Source organism: Lutra lutra, chromosome 8 (assembly GCF_902655055.1).
Source record: "Lutra lutra chromosome 8, mLutLut1.2, whole genome shotgun sequence".
Lineage (NCBI taxonomy): Eukaryota > Metazoa > Chordata > Mammalia > Carnivora > Mustelidae > Lutra > Lutra lutra.
In genome coordinates, this window is record NC_062285.1 from 137,504,234 (window position 1) to 137,519,154 (window position 14,921).

Genomic DNA, 14,921 nt, shown 5'->3' on the forward strand with positions numbered 1-14,921 from the left:
GACAGGAACCGCCCCGGTGAAGGTGACTCTTGTTCACTCTGGGCCGGCCACTGTGCGCAGCATTTTCCACTCCTTATTTCATTTGATTTTCACGAGTAGTACAATTATCATCCCCGTTTTAGAAGGGAGGGAACAGAGGATCCAGAGTAGGTGAAGTGGTTTGCTTGAGGTGGGATCGGAGCCCGTGTCTTCTCAGGGTGTAGAGGAGTCTCTCCCCTGATGGCTCCCCTTGGGGGGGTGCCTGGCTAACCTGCGCTCAAACTCCTGATGCCCGGGTCCTCAGACCCCCCCGTGCACGCCTGTCCTGTAACGGTCATCTCACCTGTGCTCCCAGGGCAGACCAGGGGTGTTCACGGAGGACTTGTCAAGTGAGTGAATGAGACTTTTCCTGAGGAGCTGAGTCTACTAGAATGCTCTTTCTTCCTCAGGTAGGGCAGGGGCCTCTCAGGGCAGAGCTCTCCAGAACGCGCACAGGGAGTGGGAATGGGTCCCCATGGGCACCTGTTGTGATAGGACCTGTGCTGGGTACTTCGTTTCTGTTAGCATAAGTAGGAGCCAGTGTGAGCCGGGCCCTGGGTCCCACAGGTAGGCTGGCAGCCTGTCCACAGGGTCACAGGGACAGGCTACGTTTCTTCCTCGCAGGACAGGGGAAGGGGAGAACCCTGGGAGTGGCCTTACGTGCATCAGACAAAGGCTTGGGCATCCTGGACAGGGGACTCCCTCTGCTTGGTGTGCTCCATGGGGAAGTGGCTTACAGGGGCCAAGCTTCAAGAGCTCCTGGGACCCTGTGCAGAGGTTAGAGGCCTGGCCTGAGAGCTTCTAGGCCTCGTTCACACTCCTGGATGGGGAGGGATCAGTGTTGGCCTGTTTGGGAAATGAGGGCCATTGATGGCCCAGAAGAGCCACCAGGCCCCTGTGCCAGGCTGGGGGTGGCAAGGCAGCCCTCCCACCCCCTCCGGGGCAGCGGCACTCTTCTCCAGCAGCTGCCACTGCTCTGTATGTGAGAATGTCCCGTCCAAAAGCTCAGTTTCCCGTTAGTCTTGTGCATCCAGACTTGGAGCCCCGTTCTCAGTTGTAGGCTGGAGGTAACACCTCTGTCACCAGGTTGCCATGGGGGGTAAGGAGATTCCTTGAATCCCTGGCTGCCCTCTTCAACCTGGGGGCCCGCAGGGCTGACGTGTGAACCACGGCCAGGGATAAGGTGCGCCTGAGTAGTTTCCCCAGTGATGGGCCCTGCGAGAGGGAGGCGGCTGAGCTCTTCCCCAGCCCCACGCAGGCCCTCCTGCCCCTATGGCAACTCTGCAATTGCCCGGCCTAGAGAAGGGCCGAGAATCCAAGCCCGGGGTTTGGGGACAGACCCTGATTTGGGTGGGCACTTCTCCTCCTTACCCTCTTCCGAGGGGGTAGCAGTCTGGGGGAGGTAAAACCCTAGATGTAGAGCAGGTGGGAGGTTGGTCCTTCCCTTGGCCTCCCAAGAACAGGCCATTCCTAAAAAAGCCGGGAAGTGATCACAAGGCTCGGCTTCGCACTGGCTCCCCACCCTATCAGCAGAGGGAGCTTGGGCAGTTCCCAACCTCGGGGAACCGGTTTCCGGGGTGGAAAAGAACCCCTCCAAGTGGGGACTCTGTGTCCTGGGATGACGCGATAAGGGGCAAAAGGGGCCCAGGGCACCGAGGCACCCTGAGGCGGGAGGTGTGGAAGACCAACGTCTCTTGAAGTTGACAGGGGCCCCAAGTCAAAGCAGCCGGGAGCAGGCAGCAGGCTGTTATAGATCATGCTTTTAATACAAACTTAAAAAAATCTGGAACAATATAAACTGTACAGATTTGATCAATCTTTTTGTTTTTAAACTAAATCTCTAAACACACCAATGTCCCATTCCAAAATATTGCACAACATTCTGAATACAAAACGCCTGATTGTATTCCTCCTTCACTAAAGAAAACAAGTTCATTACCCTGCTCCCCCAAGCTCCTCTCCACATTGCCTCAATGCCCTCCTTCCCATCCCTAGGGGTCAAACTAGAGAATCTATAGCTCACTGCATTGAGAAAAATACATCATTCTGGACTAAAAGTTTACATTCTTTACAAGACGGTCCACCTTTTGATTGGTTCCTGGGAAAGAGGGGCAGACAGAGAGAGGATAGGGAAAGGGGAGATAGGTTTAATTCTCCTCTTTTTTTATTTTAAAGTTTGTTTTTCCTGAAAAAATATCTGTTTCTCTCCTCTTTTTAAGAAAAAATCTTGAAAAGAAAAAAATTACGTTTTTTTACGTTAGAAATATACATATATTATATATACCTCTTACATTTTACAAATGTAGCAAATTATTCAATACAAACGGACACCAAAAAATGTAAAAAATAAAAAAAAGTTTTCCTACGAAACCAGGTAAATTAGTGCAGGTTTTTGTTTCCTTAAAAAAAATAAAATTGAAGCAAAAATGCCTAGATTTGAGACGAGACAGACTGAACTGGGCCCAAGAGTCCAGCACGGGAGTCATGCTCCTGAACATACATTTCTCTTCGTATTTCAAAAGACACTAAGGGGTTGGTCTCCCCTCTCCCTAGATGTGGTGAGAAACAAGCCAACCGGGGGTGGTGGGTACCTGTGTATGTGAGTGTAAGGGAAAGGGGGCCGGAAGAGGGCATAAATAAGGCAGCATCCAACCTTTCCCAGAGAGCAGCCATCTGCCTGGGCCTGTCACCTGTGTGGGAGCTGAGGGCTAGGGAGAGGGAAGCCCAGACTGGGCTGGCCCCTGAGAAATCTAGGGGACAGAGGATACTGGGCTGAGGAGCCAGGGCGTTGCCCCTCTGGGGGAGGTAGAGCTGGTGCCCATTGCAGGGGGAGGAGACTGGCAGTGTCTGTCTGGGCCGGACCCACTGCCACGGCGGTCGCCCCACTTGGGGACATTGAGGAGGGTGGGGTGGGGTGCCGAGGGCTTTGGTACTTTTTGGTGATGGAGGGCCCTGATGCCATGTGGCCCACCAGCCAAAGCATCACGGCATGCGTGGAAGCTGGCTCACTGGGGTCAGGTGGGAGAAACTTCTCTCCTGGCAGACACGGGAGCTGCTGCGCTCCCGTAATCCACGCATACCACCTGCTATGGCCAAACCACCTGCCCAAGGCGTCCTGCCCGAGAGAGACCCCTCCTCACAGCATCGAGGCCCAGTGGGGTCGGGTCGGGCAGTGAGGGGATGGCAAAAGGTACCAAGAAGTTCTCACGCAGGCAGGGGCAGAAACATACTCAAATAACATCTACAAACAAAGGACTAAGAAGTCTCAGTTCAAGGCTCAGGACTGCCCACTCTAGGCACTGACCCCAAACTCCCACCCCCAGGGTGCTCAGGTGAGCAGCTCCCACCCTGGGTAAAGGTCACGAAACAGGAGGGTCTGAGTCCGGGGACTTGTCTTCGGCATCAGGGGCTGGTAGGCTGGTATTCGCTCAGCCCATCACAGCCATCTCCCCCCTTTTTTTGGTCAAAAATAAAAGTGCAGATCCCTCCGCAGTCTGGAAACCAGTTCCTTCTGTAGTATTTTCCCCTGGGAGTGTCTCAGGCTCAGCCAACACGTGACCCACCCTACAAAAGGACTGACAACCCACCCGCTGTTCCCCAACCTCCTACATAAATAAGCACTTCCCACAACCTGGAATCATGTTGGGGGCGGGGGTTCACATGGCTTGGAATCCTTTAAAACAGGACAGCAAACCACGCACGTGCATGCACACACCCCCGCCCCACCTCCTTCCCCACAACCTCAGGCCCAGGGAAGAAGGGGCTGCACGAGAGGCCACAAGTGTCAATGGCTGGGTCTCCAGGGCCACAGTGGGGGTCTGGGCGGGGGGGGGGGGGGGGGAGGTGGTGGTGGTGGTGTGGGGCCACAGGACAGAGATGAAAGCAATTCCACTAGACAGAGTGCTAACCTCCCCGGAGCCACAGACATCAGCTCTAGCGGGAGAGTGTCCAGTAGACAGCCAGCAGCTCCCTGTGGCTCAGGCCTGAGAGGGAGCAGGGACTGGGGTCAGACCTATTTGGGTGGCAGGGCCCAGAAGGCCTGCTGAGGTTGGATGGCTTTGAGTGAAAGCAGAGCTGGGGGACAGAGGCAGTGACACAGGGCAACCTCTCCCTGCTGTGGGCAGGGTCAGGCCCCAGCTGTGGCTCTTCCTTCCCTATGAGCTTGGACACACCAATCCTAAACCAGGCATGTGAAGGAGAGGGAGGGAGGGAGCAGGGAGCAGCAATTCACATCTGGACCATTCTTAGCACAGGAAGCCGCTAATTAAAGATGTTATATAGAAAACTACACGTAAAAAAAAAAAAAAAAGAAAAAAAAGAAAAAGAAAAAGAAAAAAAAAAAAAGAAAGAAAAAATATAAAACCCAAACCAACCAAATAAATCAGAGGCAGGCAGGGAAACAGCAGGGGGTTGCTTCAGGAGCCCCCTCCCACTCCATGCCTGGGCTGGATCTTTTTTTTTCTAGAAGCCAGAGTGAGAAGACTGGAAATCTTTTTGTGTATTTTTCTTTTCCTCTTTTTTTGGCCTTTCTTTTCCTTTCTCTTTTCCGTGGTCACGGGCGGTCAGTTGGCCAGCACGACGGGCTGGAAGGGCTGGCTGGGATACTGCATGGTGTTCAGGTTGTAGCTGAGACCTTCCACGAAGGGCGTCTTCTCCAGGAAGAGGCTGTTGGCACCGCCCCCGAACACCTGGGCCACGTCGAAGCTGCTGCTGTTGCATGAGCTGGCCCCGCTGGCCCCGCTGTCGGCCCCATCGAAGAAGAGGCTAGGGGAGCCCCCGCCGTTGTACACGAACTCCTTGGCATTGGGGGAGAGCTGGGACTGAGGGGCCGGGGTGGCCGCCATGAAGTTCAGCGAGTGCAGGGACAGAGACAGGCTCTTGTGCTTCAGCAGGCTGCTGGTGGGGGAGCGGGCCAGGCGGGGCTGAGGCTGGGGAGGCTGGGGGCCGCTGGCCCCGCCGCCCGTCACCCCACCACCACTCGCAGCACCTCCCCCCTTCTTCATCTTGGTGGAGCCAAACTTGGTGGCCGCGAAGGAGGCGGTGGTGAAGGTGATGGGCTGGGCAGAGCGGGGGATGAAGGTGGGGCTGGGCGACTGGCCGAATGACGGCGACGGGGAGTTGGACAAGGAGCTGTCCTGGCTGCCGATGGGCACGAAGACCTGTGCGTCGGGGTTGAAACTGCTCTTGAACTCCTTGTCCAGCTCTGGGGCGACACAGCCCTCGCTGTCATCCAGGTACAGCACTTTCACTGCCCCCTTCTCGCCGATCTGGTAGGACACTTCAAACGGGTCAATCCAGACACTCAGCTCCTCAGGCACGTTGGCCCGCACATCCTCCACAGCCAGGCCACTCCGCCGGGCCGCCAGCTCCACCACGGGGTCCACGAGCTCCCCGATGTGAACACAGCGGAAGCCAGAGCCCTTCAGGGGCTTGTCGGGGTACCAGTGGCCTTCGTATTTCTTTTTCAGGAGCCGCTCCAGCTCCTCCCCGAACAGGTCTGCCCGGCGCCGGGGCAGCTTGTTGTACAAGTAGGAGATGATAAAGTTCAGGGCCACTTTGATCTCCAGCTGCATGGTCCCCTCCGAGGCAGCAGATCAGCTTCGGGCACGTGTATGCAAGCCGAGGGCAGTGGCAGGTGATGGAAGGAAGGCAGCCTTGGGCTCCAGACAGCTCTGTGAACCAAGAACAAAGGGCATTATGAGTAGATGCGCAGAAAGCCCAGTGGGGCCGGGAGTGGGGCAGGGAGATCATGGCAAAGGATAGCAAAGCACCAACTTTAGATCATGCAGACTCAGGGCCCCTTTTCTGCTCCACTAGTGACTGGCTTGCTTGTGTGGCTGAGGGCAGGCCACTTTCTTCTGAGCCTTAATTTCATCAGTGACATAAGGCTACCATGAAGAATAAGTTAGCTCAAGGATGTAAACTGGCCAGCACTAAACCTGCTACGTAGAAGACACTTGATAAGATGAGCTATGGTTTTGCAAGGAATTCTAAAGAAACAGGAGTGCTGTGGTTTCCACTGTTTTGAGACTCCAAGTCACTATACAACTGCTATCAAAAAAAAAAAAAAAAAAAAAAAAAAAACCCAAAGCAAAAACAAAACAAAATACACACAAAAAACAAGACCCTAATTCAGCTGGAGAAGGGGAAGCTCTTGCTAACTAATCTCCAAAATGCCTTGGTGAAGTCGTGATCCCGAATGGCCACAGGCCAAGATATAAGTTCAAAGTCCTTAGTTTTTCTCCTTAAATGGAAAGGGCTATGGATCACTGAACAGGAAGCAGCACTGCCAACCTTTCACTGGGGGCTCGGGCTCCAGTCACATCCAGTCTGTCATCCTGGGCCCCGTCGCTGTCTGTGCTCTCTGGCTCACTCTGGGTTTGCAGAACTGATGTAAGAACACAGTGTGACCAGAGGGTGCATTTCCCTCCAGGCAGCCTTCAAGAACGGAGAACACGATCCCCAAGAAGTCAAGACCTGTTACAACCAGAGGTGTGGGCCAAAAGGGACCGCTGACCAGGAGCTGGCTCAGGGAAACAGAGGAAATGGAACGGAGGCAAGGACCCCGTAGGTCGAAAAGTCCTTAAGTGCAGCACTGGTGTGGCCTGAGGGACTCTCTGGCTTTTGGCTAGGGGGTAGGTGATGAGGGTGGCAAAGAGAAGAAATTTTCCACCACTCTGCAGCCTCCAGCTGGGGACTCATCACCACTCAGTCTCCTGGGGACCATCTGACCACCTGTCCTTGGCACCAGATCAGACTTCTCAAGTGTCTGGAGATCCCCGGAGAGGAGACAGCCCAAGATAAACACTCAGATTGTTATTTTGGGATTCTCTCACAGCCGGCTCCCACAGAGGTCAAAAAGGTTTACTCCTGAGGTCTGGGCCAGCCTCATGTCTCAGGAAGATGATCTGTAAAGTCCTGAGAGCCAGTGATCACTTTCTCCAAAAGGGCAGCTCCAGGGTCATTCTGGTGGGAAGACTGAGAAGGACCACCTTCAAGGGTCAGCGGGGCCAGAATTTGCTCCCAGCCAGGCCTCCCGGTGGGAATGTGCTGCTGAGCTCAGCGAAGAGACAAGACTAATCCATGATCCATCAAGGGCCTCTTCTGTCCTGTGACAGATTTGGAGCTGGATTTTGATTAAAATCCCTTCTGGGTCCTGCACAGAGTATTCAGGGGCTAATTTGAGGCTTGGGGGTCTTGAGTACCTGGCTCAGCTCACTTCCTTATAATATTCTGGACTAGGGCCATGGCTCCTAGGGGTACTGTTAGGACTGGATCCCTGGGCAAAGCTCTCTTGGGTGAATATCAGAGAAGAATGGCATATCATAGGACCCTGGCTAAGTCTAACCCCACCCTCATTTCAGGTCTGAGCAGAGGGTCACATGGGGATTCAACAGAGAGGCCATGAGCACAGATCAATTCCAGAAGGTTTAAAGAGAGAAAAAAAAAATGGTAAAGATAGGGGGCTTTCTGTTTATAAGGACTGGGTTCATCGCCAGATGCAAGGCTGGCCACCAGGGCTACAGGTGTCCCGAAAGAGGAAGTCTACAAGGGCCACAGCAGCCCTCCAGAGGTGTCCAACATGGAGGAGATTAAAAAGTTGTGAAGAAAGTTGGCACTGGTTCCCCAAGGATGGGCCTGGAGTTAAAGACAATGTTTTCAAAAAGTAAAACGGACTTAAATATGACATGACACTTCCCCAAAGCACCACATGGCCTCTTGGTATACCACTCACACTAAGGGGCTCCTACACCTTTCTAGGCCTCCTCAACCTTTGCTGCGTACATGCCTTACCAGTCAACCTCCCCTGAAGTGTTCAGCCTCAAATGGAAGCATTTTTATTTATCTATTTTTTTAAAATTAGATTTTCCTTAGTTAACATATAGTGCAGTATTGGTTTCTGGAGTAGAATTCGGTGGCTCATCACTTACATACAATACCCAGTGCTCACCACCACAAGTGCCCTCCTTCCTCCTCATCGCCCATCTAGCCCATCCCCCCACCTCCCTCCGTCAACCCTCAGTTTGTTCTCTTATCATCAAGTCTCTTAAGGCTTGTTTCCCTCTCTCCTTTTTTTTTTTTTCCTTTTCAAAACGGGAGCATTTTAAAATGCAGGCCAAAATCATTGGGAAAAAATACAATAGAACCACTGTCATCAGCCCTGCCTAGCTAACCATTTTCTGCAGCATAAGCAACCAAGGCTGCACACCAATTTCTACCTCAGTGATGCTGCCACACAAATAAGGAAGCATATAATGCCATCTTTGCCTCTTTAATTGGAGAACAGGCCCGGCCAGATGGCTGTGGGGTGGAACCTTTCAAAAATGCTGGACAACCAGAATGAGATTTTCTGCTCTATCAGCTCAGGCTCTAATTTTGACTTCAAGAAGCTTATGGAACAGAGGATTAAAGGACTGGTGCTGTCTTGTCTTTAACTAAAGATAGGAGTGACCACTCGGATGAGTTTGTTCATCTTTTTTTTTTTTAAGGCTGTGGACAAATTCTACACTCATATATAAAATATTCATAGACCGTGGTAAGATTAGAAAGCTTAGTATTAACTACTCTTCAGTACAAGTAAGAAGTGGATTCAAGTTAAGAGGGAAGAGAGGACTCTAAGATCTTCTCCAACCCTGGCTCAGGTGCAAAAGGCCAGAAAGGTGGCAAAAAGTAAAAACAAGAACAAGAGGAACCAAACAACCCCCGCCCCCAAAACACATCAAAGACAGGAAAGTGTTTAACAGCAGCAACATCTACCTTTTGTTAATGTATCAAAAAGTTGTGAATGTGAGAGTCAGTTCTGTCCAATTTCATTAGAATCTAATCCTCCTTCACTTTTTATTCCCAACAGCAAAATTAATGTGGGATTCAGGGGCGCCTGGGTGGCTCAGTGGGTTAAGCCGCTGCCTTCGGCTCAGGTCATGATCTCAGGGTCCTGGGATCGAGTCCCGCATCGGGCTCTCTGCTCAGCAGGGAGCCTGCTTCCTCCTCTCTCTCTGCCTGCCTCTCTGCCTACTTGTGATTTCTCTCTGTCAGATAAATAAATAAAATCTTTAAAAAAAAATTAATCTGGGATTCAGATTTGTGCTGACTTGTGTTTTAAAGAATGCTTAAGAGAAGGACAAAAATGGGGTAAGAGAGGTGGTTGCTGCAGTCAATGACACGGTAATGGAGTTTCCAGAAAGAGTTTATGACAAAAATGCGAAGGAAGGTTTTTAAGAAGAAAATCAGTGTTTTAAAGGGGAAAAGAAGGGATAATGGTGAGGGAACTCCTCAGGTCCCAAAGCATGTATACCTATAAAAATATCCAGGGACCTCAAGTCTTAACATCCAATGCTCCTACAACCAAGCACTATCAGAATCAAATGAGTCTGGCAAGAGGAGTCGGGGTGAAGGGGTCCTTAATTTTGATAAGGCCACCGGATCCCAGGGAGTGAGTGAGAACCAGGTGGGAGCACCTGGCCCCACCCCGCCAGTGTCAGAGGCAGAGACCCAGACCAGCGGATACGCTTGATGGCCTTCCAGGACTTGCGCGGACGAACCGCAACACCCCGCAAGTCTCAACCACGTCCCTCAAACGTGGACCAGACAAGCCCAACTCTTCTAAGAAGGCCCTTTCTGGGGCACTCGATTCCTGTGAAGCCAGGAAGACTTCACTGAACTCCAACGTAGGCCGGCAGTGAAGGTACGCTCTGCACTCTGGGAACTGTAGTCTTCCGACAACTCACACTGAAATCGGAGCAAGTGACCTACTTTCTCTCCACACTACACTTCCCTGCGCGCTTTGCGAAGGTTCAGCCAGCGTATTACGCATGCCTAGTAAGGGGAGCTGGCCGAGGTCCGAAGGACCGAGGAAAAGTTTCCGATGCACATGCGCGCTGTGGTGGACGGCCCCCCCCCGCCCACCGCCTAATACATTTTATATAAATTTACCCATAAGGCCTACTCCCCGTATTGTACCACCCCACCGTATTCACGTCTTGGTCTCAAGAAAGGCAGAACTGCCCCCCCCTTTCACAGCCTCCCTTGACTGTTCAATTAAGGATCTCCATCTAATGAGTTTTTTCTGGGTGAACACGGTGGGCTGGGACAGATAAAGGTCACACATCCCTCCACCGCCCACCACCCCCACCCCGCCCCTGCGGCTTAATCTGTATTCCTTGGGCTGGGTGGTCTCCGGCTGGAGTTGCTGTAGGGACGGTGAATTCAAAGAGGAAAAAAGCCTTTTCACTTAATGCCCGGCGGGCTCAGCTCCAGCACCCCGACAGCCAGAAAAGGCAGGAACTAAACCCAGTTCTTCCCTCCTCTCAGCCAAAGAAATTCCCAGTTAAGCTGCGGGGAGGGGCCGGGCCAAAAATCAGAAGGCCCAAAGCCAGCAGGGCCCAAGCCTCACCCCTCTTCTAATCCAAGTCCAAGTAACTAGACCCAGCTAGGGAAATGGGAAAAGGTTCCGGCGAGGGAGGGAAAAACTGTGCATCTGACACCCGAACAACATAGTCTAATACTTGAAATTGTTTGCGAGTCTCCTCCCATTGCAAGGCCTGCTCTATGACCAGACTTACCAGATCCTCGGCAAAGCTCCCCTACACGGTGTTAAACCTCCCTAATCCTTCCTCCCACACAAGCTTCTTTCCCCCACTGCTTAAGAGGGGGATGGGGACAGGCGCCCAAGAAAGCAATAGGAGTGTTTTTCTGCTGGAAAATCAAGGATGAGGGGGTCACTCCCAAGGTAGGGTGGATAAGACAGAGAAAAAGAGAGGTTAGACACTGAGCAAGGCACCCGAGACCCCCTCCGCTGGCCCAAACTGAAGCCTGCGGTGTAGGGTTCTGGTGTAGGGTTCTGGTTCCTCTGCGGGGTGGGAAAAGGCCAGCCAGCTGCCCCTCCTCCTTCTGCTCCCTTCCTCCCCTCCCTCTCTGGTCAAGGGCACAGTCCATCCTCTGGGCAGGACGAGAACGAGCTTGGAAGTAGGGCTCTTCCTCCCAGGCATCTCCTCGGGATCAACCAGAATCCACTCACTGGTATTGCTGTAAAGGCACTTTCCTCCGCCCCCCGCACAGTTTTCCCTTAAAACACTAAAGCCAAAACGGTAAATTCTGGTTCAGCGGCCGGAGGACAGTCGCCACTGACCGGTCCAAAAGGGGATGTCTACCTTCGATCCCTCAGCTCCACAGGGCCAGAAATAAGCCCTATTAATTATCACCACCCCCTTCCCAGCACACGGTAAAGAAGCAAAAAACAAGGCCTGGTTCCCCTTCCTTCCTCTGATTTATTTAATGGTGATGGAAGTTATCTTTTACCGGTGGTACAAGGAAAAATCTAGCGAGTCTCTACGATATGAGGGGGGCGGAGAGGGGAGGAAATGCACCCCACCCAGGAGGGGGCCACACTCAGAACACCGAGCGGAGAGGAGCACCGGGGAAAGGGGGGGGGGGTTCTATAGGGGAGATGGAAGGGGAAAGGAAAATGTTAGCCAGTCCTCGAGGTGGAGGCACGACAGCAACGTGCAGCAAAGCAAAGAGCGGGATTGGGACGGGGGTGGGAGAAGGCGTCTCAGGGGTCCCCGCCGCCCGCACACACCCCGATCACTCACTCGGGTCTCCGCGGTGGCTGGGCGGCTTCTCCCTCCAGGGTGGTCCTGGGCGCGGGGCGGATGTCGCTCTTCCTTTCTGGGCGCTGCTGGACAGGAGGCTGATGGGTCCTTTTCTTCGTTGAGGGTTGGGGGACAAGTGAGGGAGTTTGGGGCTATGACTCTCAATAATAATTCTTTCAGCTTTTTGGAGGTCAGGCTCGGCGGAGAGGGGACGGAAGGCCGGCGGCGACGGCGCGGGGATGTCGGACCGGAGGGCGGCTCGTATCGCGGGCGGTCCTGCCCTTCTGGCCCCGCGTCGCCCAAACCACTCGCTTCTCTCCGGCGAGGACCCGCACCTTCCCGCGCCCCGGCCCGAAGTGAGCAAAGTCAATGAAAAGTTTCACCCTTAGCAACCCTGCGCACGGATCCTGCTTCCCCACCCCTGCGTGATGCGTCCCTCCGCCCTGCAGGGGCGGGGCCGGGCGCCGGGCCGGGACTACTTCGCAGCCCGCCAGGCGCCTTAACCCCTATCGCCGCGCGGTCCCCTGCGCCCCTTACCCACCTGGGGGTTCCCGGGGACCCCCCCTTCCGCCAGCCCTCCTGTGGCCGGCCTCTTCTCACTCAGATCCCAACCCAAATGCCAACAAGGCCGCCTTTAGCCGGTCTGATGATGCCCGCCTCCCTGCCCCATCACGGCGCCGTGCCATTTATTTTCTTCATGCCCCAAACCACTCTGAAAGCGTGCTCATCGGGTACAATGTTTCCCCAAGTAGACAGCGAGCTGCCGGAGGGCAGGTCCTGGACTGGAACCCGGTGGTTCACTTTAAATGTGTGAGATGAATGGATGTCGCGGGGAGGGAAACTCCCTCCCCCAGCTCCCTTGGGCCCTGCACCTGCCCCAGCGCGGTTCGTCCGGCGCGTCCCCCGGGGCCACCTCGGCGAGTCCCTCCGGGTCTGGGCGTATGACTGGCCGACCACCCCCATGGCTCTCGCACCGCCCCAGTTATCATCCTTGGCAGGAGCGGGAGCTAAAGGGATGGCGAGAGCTTGGAAGAGGTTTCGCTCCTTTTATTAATAACTCAGGTTGGCTCGAGTCTTCCGAGCGCCCCCTGCCTCGGGTGGGGATGCTAACGTCGAAGGGAGGGCGCAGGGGAAACGGTGGTCTGGGCACGCTGAGCGGGAGGAAGGGGAGGCTAGAGAGGCCGGTAGGCTGGGGAAAGAAGCCTAGCGCCACATAAACCTTCTACTTGTCACCTCTGGCTCCCTGATTACCTCGCGGCCGAAGGCCAACGCCGGTTCCGCGCAGGCGCGCTCGCGCGCCCCCGGCCCGCCCCGGGTGGGGCTCAGCCGTGCTGCGCGTCCTCTCGTTTGCAACCGCCGTACGGAGGACTAGAGAGAGCAGCATTTCTTCTATATAGGAACACCCGCCGGCGGGTTGTGGCGCCTGCCTGTGCCAGGGGCCCCGGACTCACGCACCCGACGGTCCATGGGGTTGCAGACCAAGGCCCCCTGGCCCTGAACGGGCGCGCCAGTTCCGCGCGCTCCGTCACTTTGTGACTGCGGGGCGCGGAGCTGAGGGTAGGGAGGCCTGTGCCCAGGTGAGGTCACAGGCGGACCCGACTGCCAGGTGGCGAGGAGCGGAGCCTCTAGGAGTTTGCGCGTAAAGGCCTCTGCCCAGACGCCCATTCCCCAATTCTCTCCCCAACCCCCGACCTTTATTCTCATTCCAGACGGTTCCAGCCCATCGGCAGTCTCCGAACCCGCGTGGGGTGGCGAAATCTGAAAGTTTCCAGCCACGAACAGTTTGCATGTTTGTTACTCGGTCACTTTTTCTGGCAAAGCCAGAAAAAGGTAGTGTGGGGGTTTAAAAGCGCTTTCCTTAACTGCAGCAGAAAAACGCCGGACTGGAGGGCAAACTCCAAGGGGACAGGGAGGCGCGAGGGAGCCTAAGCCCGAAACCCCCCCATTCCCCACACTGTGAGCGCTTCAACCCCTGGGGCACCTCCAGGGACTACTTGCCTCGTGCGTCAGCGGCTGGCAGAGCGTCACATATACGCCCCCCTCCGCTTTGCCCCACTCCACTCCTCCCCTTTTTCCTCCCTCTCCACCTCTCCTCCCCATCTCTCCCCGCTCCTCCCTCGCTCTCCCCTAGCGTGTTCCACGCGAGCAGTGAAACCCGGCCGACCCACAGGGTGCCAGAGCACTGAAGAGCTAAAAATATAACCGGGGCGCTAGCAACAGCCTTCCGGTTGGTCGGCGAGCAGGGAGAGGCGGCTTCTGATTGGGTTTCCCATCCCACCGCTAGGATTAAGAACGGGGGCCAAAAGCACTGGCGCCGGGCCCTTAGGAAAAGTGTGCGTTTGCGCAGTGGGGCGTTGCAAAGGATGCTGGTATTTGAAGTCATTAGAGGGAGAAATGGTTTTGAATCCCAATTGTGTCCACCAACCGTGTTATCTTGATTTAATGGTAACAAATCTCTTTACATCATCAAACGTACTTTCCTGTTCTTAAAATGGAGACCGTGTGAGGATTAAATATGATACAGGATGTAAAGCGTGGTTCAAATAGTTGGTATCCTTAATTTAAAGATGACCGTTCAGGCCAGATTGCCTCCTGCGTACCCTGTGCACGGTTCGGTATGTATTCCTGAGCAAGAAACCTTAGTATACAGAATGATGAGAAAGAAAGGCTAGGGTGAACAGAAACGAATTCTCCTAGGGCATCTCAGGAAGGAGGAATGGAGTCCATATAAGTAGATAAAGGGTAGACGTCTCTTACCTAAATTTAGTGCAGGCTGAAGGAGGGCGCACAGAATCCCTGGACAGAAGGCATAGGATTTCTGCGTGTTCGTGCTTTTGTTCTAATTTCCCCTGCAGTGCTGGAGACACACCAGGCCTGAGCAACTTAACTAAAACAAAACTGAGAAATCCAGCTTCCTTGGCAGTTGGGAGCGCTGGGTAAAGGGTTGGCATATATAGGAAGGGATAAAATAGAAGGGCAAAAGGTAATCACCATTCTTAACTGCTGATGTCTCCACTTGTCACGTGGTGAGGAGGAGAGAGGACGTTTTCTCTCCTCGGTGTGTGACTTCATCTTGCCAGGGCCTAATTGTGAGCTTAATTCCACTGGAGTATTCCACAGTCCCCTCCCATTTTAGATAATGATAGGTTGAAAGGTACACACCGTGTTTTCAACGTGGTGAGCTTCAGAAGCAACTCCCCTGTCTGAGAGTAAGTCACACCAGATGTTTTGTTGCCTTGACAAGTCAGGCTGGTAATAATTAACCCCAATTAACTCTCAGGGGTGAGTCACTCTCTCGTACACGCATGCCAG

At 54.0% G+C, this 14,921-nt stretch overlaps 1 protein-coding gene across 1 annotated transcript; it reads right to left on the bottom strand.

Annotated features, from left to right (window-relative positions):
* Window positions 1–1,763: 1,763 nt before the first annotated feature.
* On the bottom strand, window positions 1,764–12,246 carry TOB2 (transducer of ERBB2, 2). Its single transcript, XM_047741748.1, has 2 exons — window positions 11,610–12,246; window positions 1,764–5,690 (listed from the first exon to the last, which is right to left on the bottom strand). Exon 2 carries the CDS (start codon window positions 5,589–5,591, stop codon window positions 4,581–4,583), a length of 1,011 nt encoding a protein of 336 aa, XP_047597704.1. The 5' UTR covers window positions 5,592–5,690; window positions 11,610–12,246; the 3' UTR covers window positions 1,764–4,580.
* Between the last annotated feature and the right edge of the window lie 2,675 nt (window positions 12,247–14,921).

Coding starts and splice junctions, on each gene's coding strand:
- TOB2 (XM_047741748.1), bottom strand. CDS start 5,591: ATGCAGCTGGAGATCAAAGTGGCCCTGAACTTTATCATCTCCTACTTG.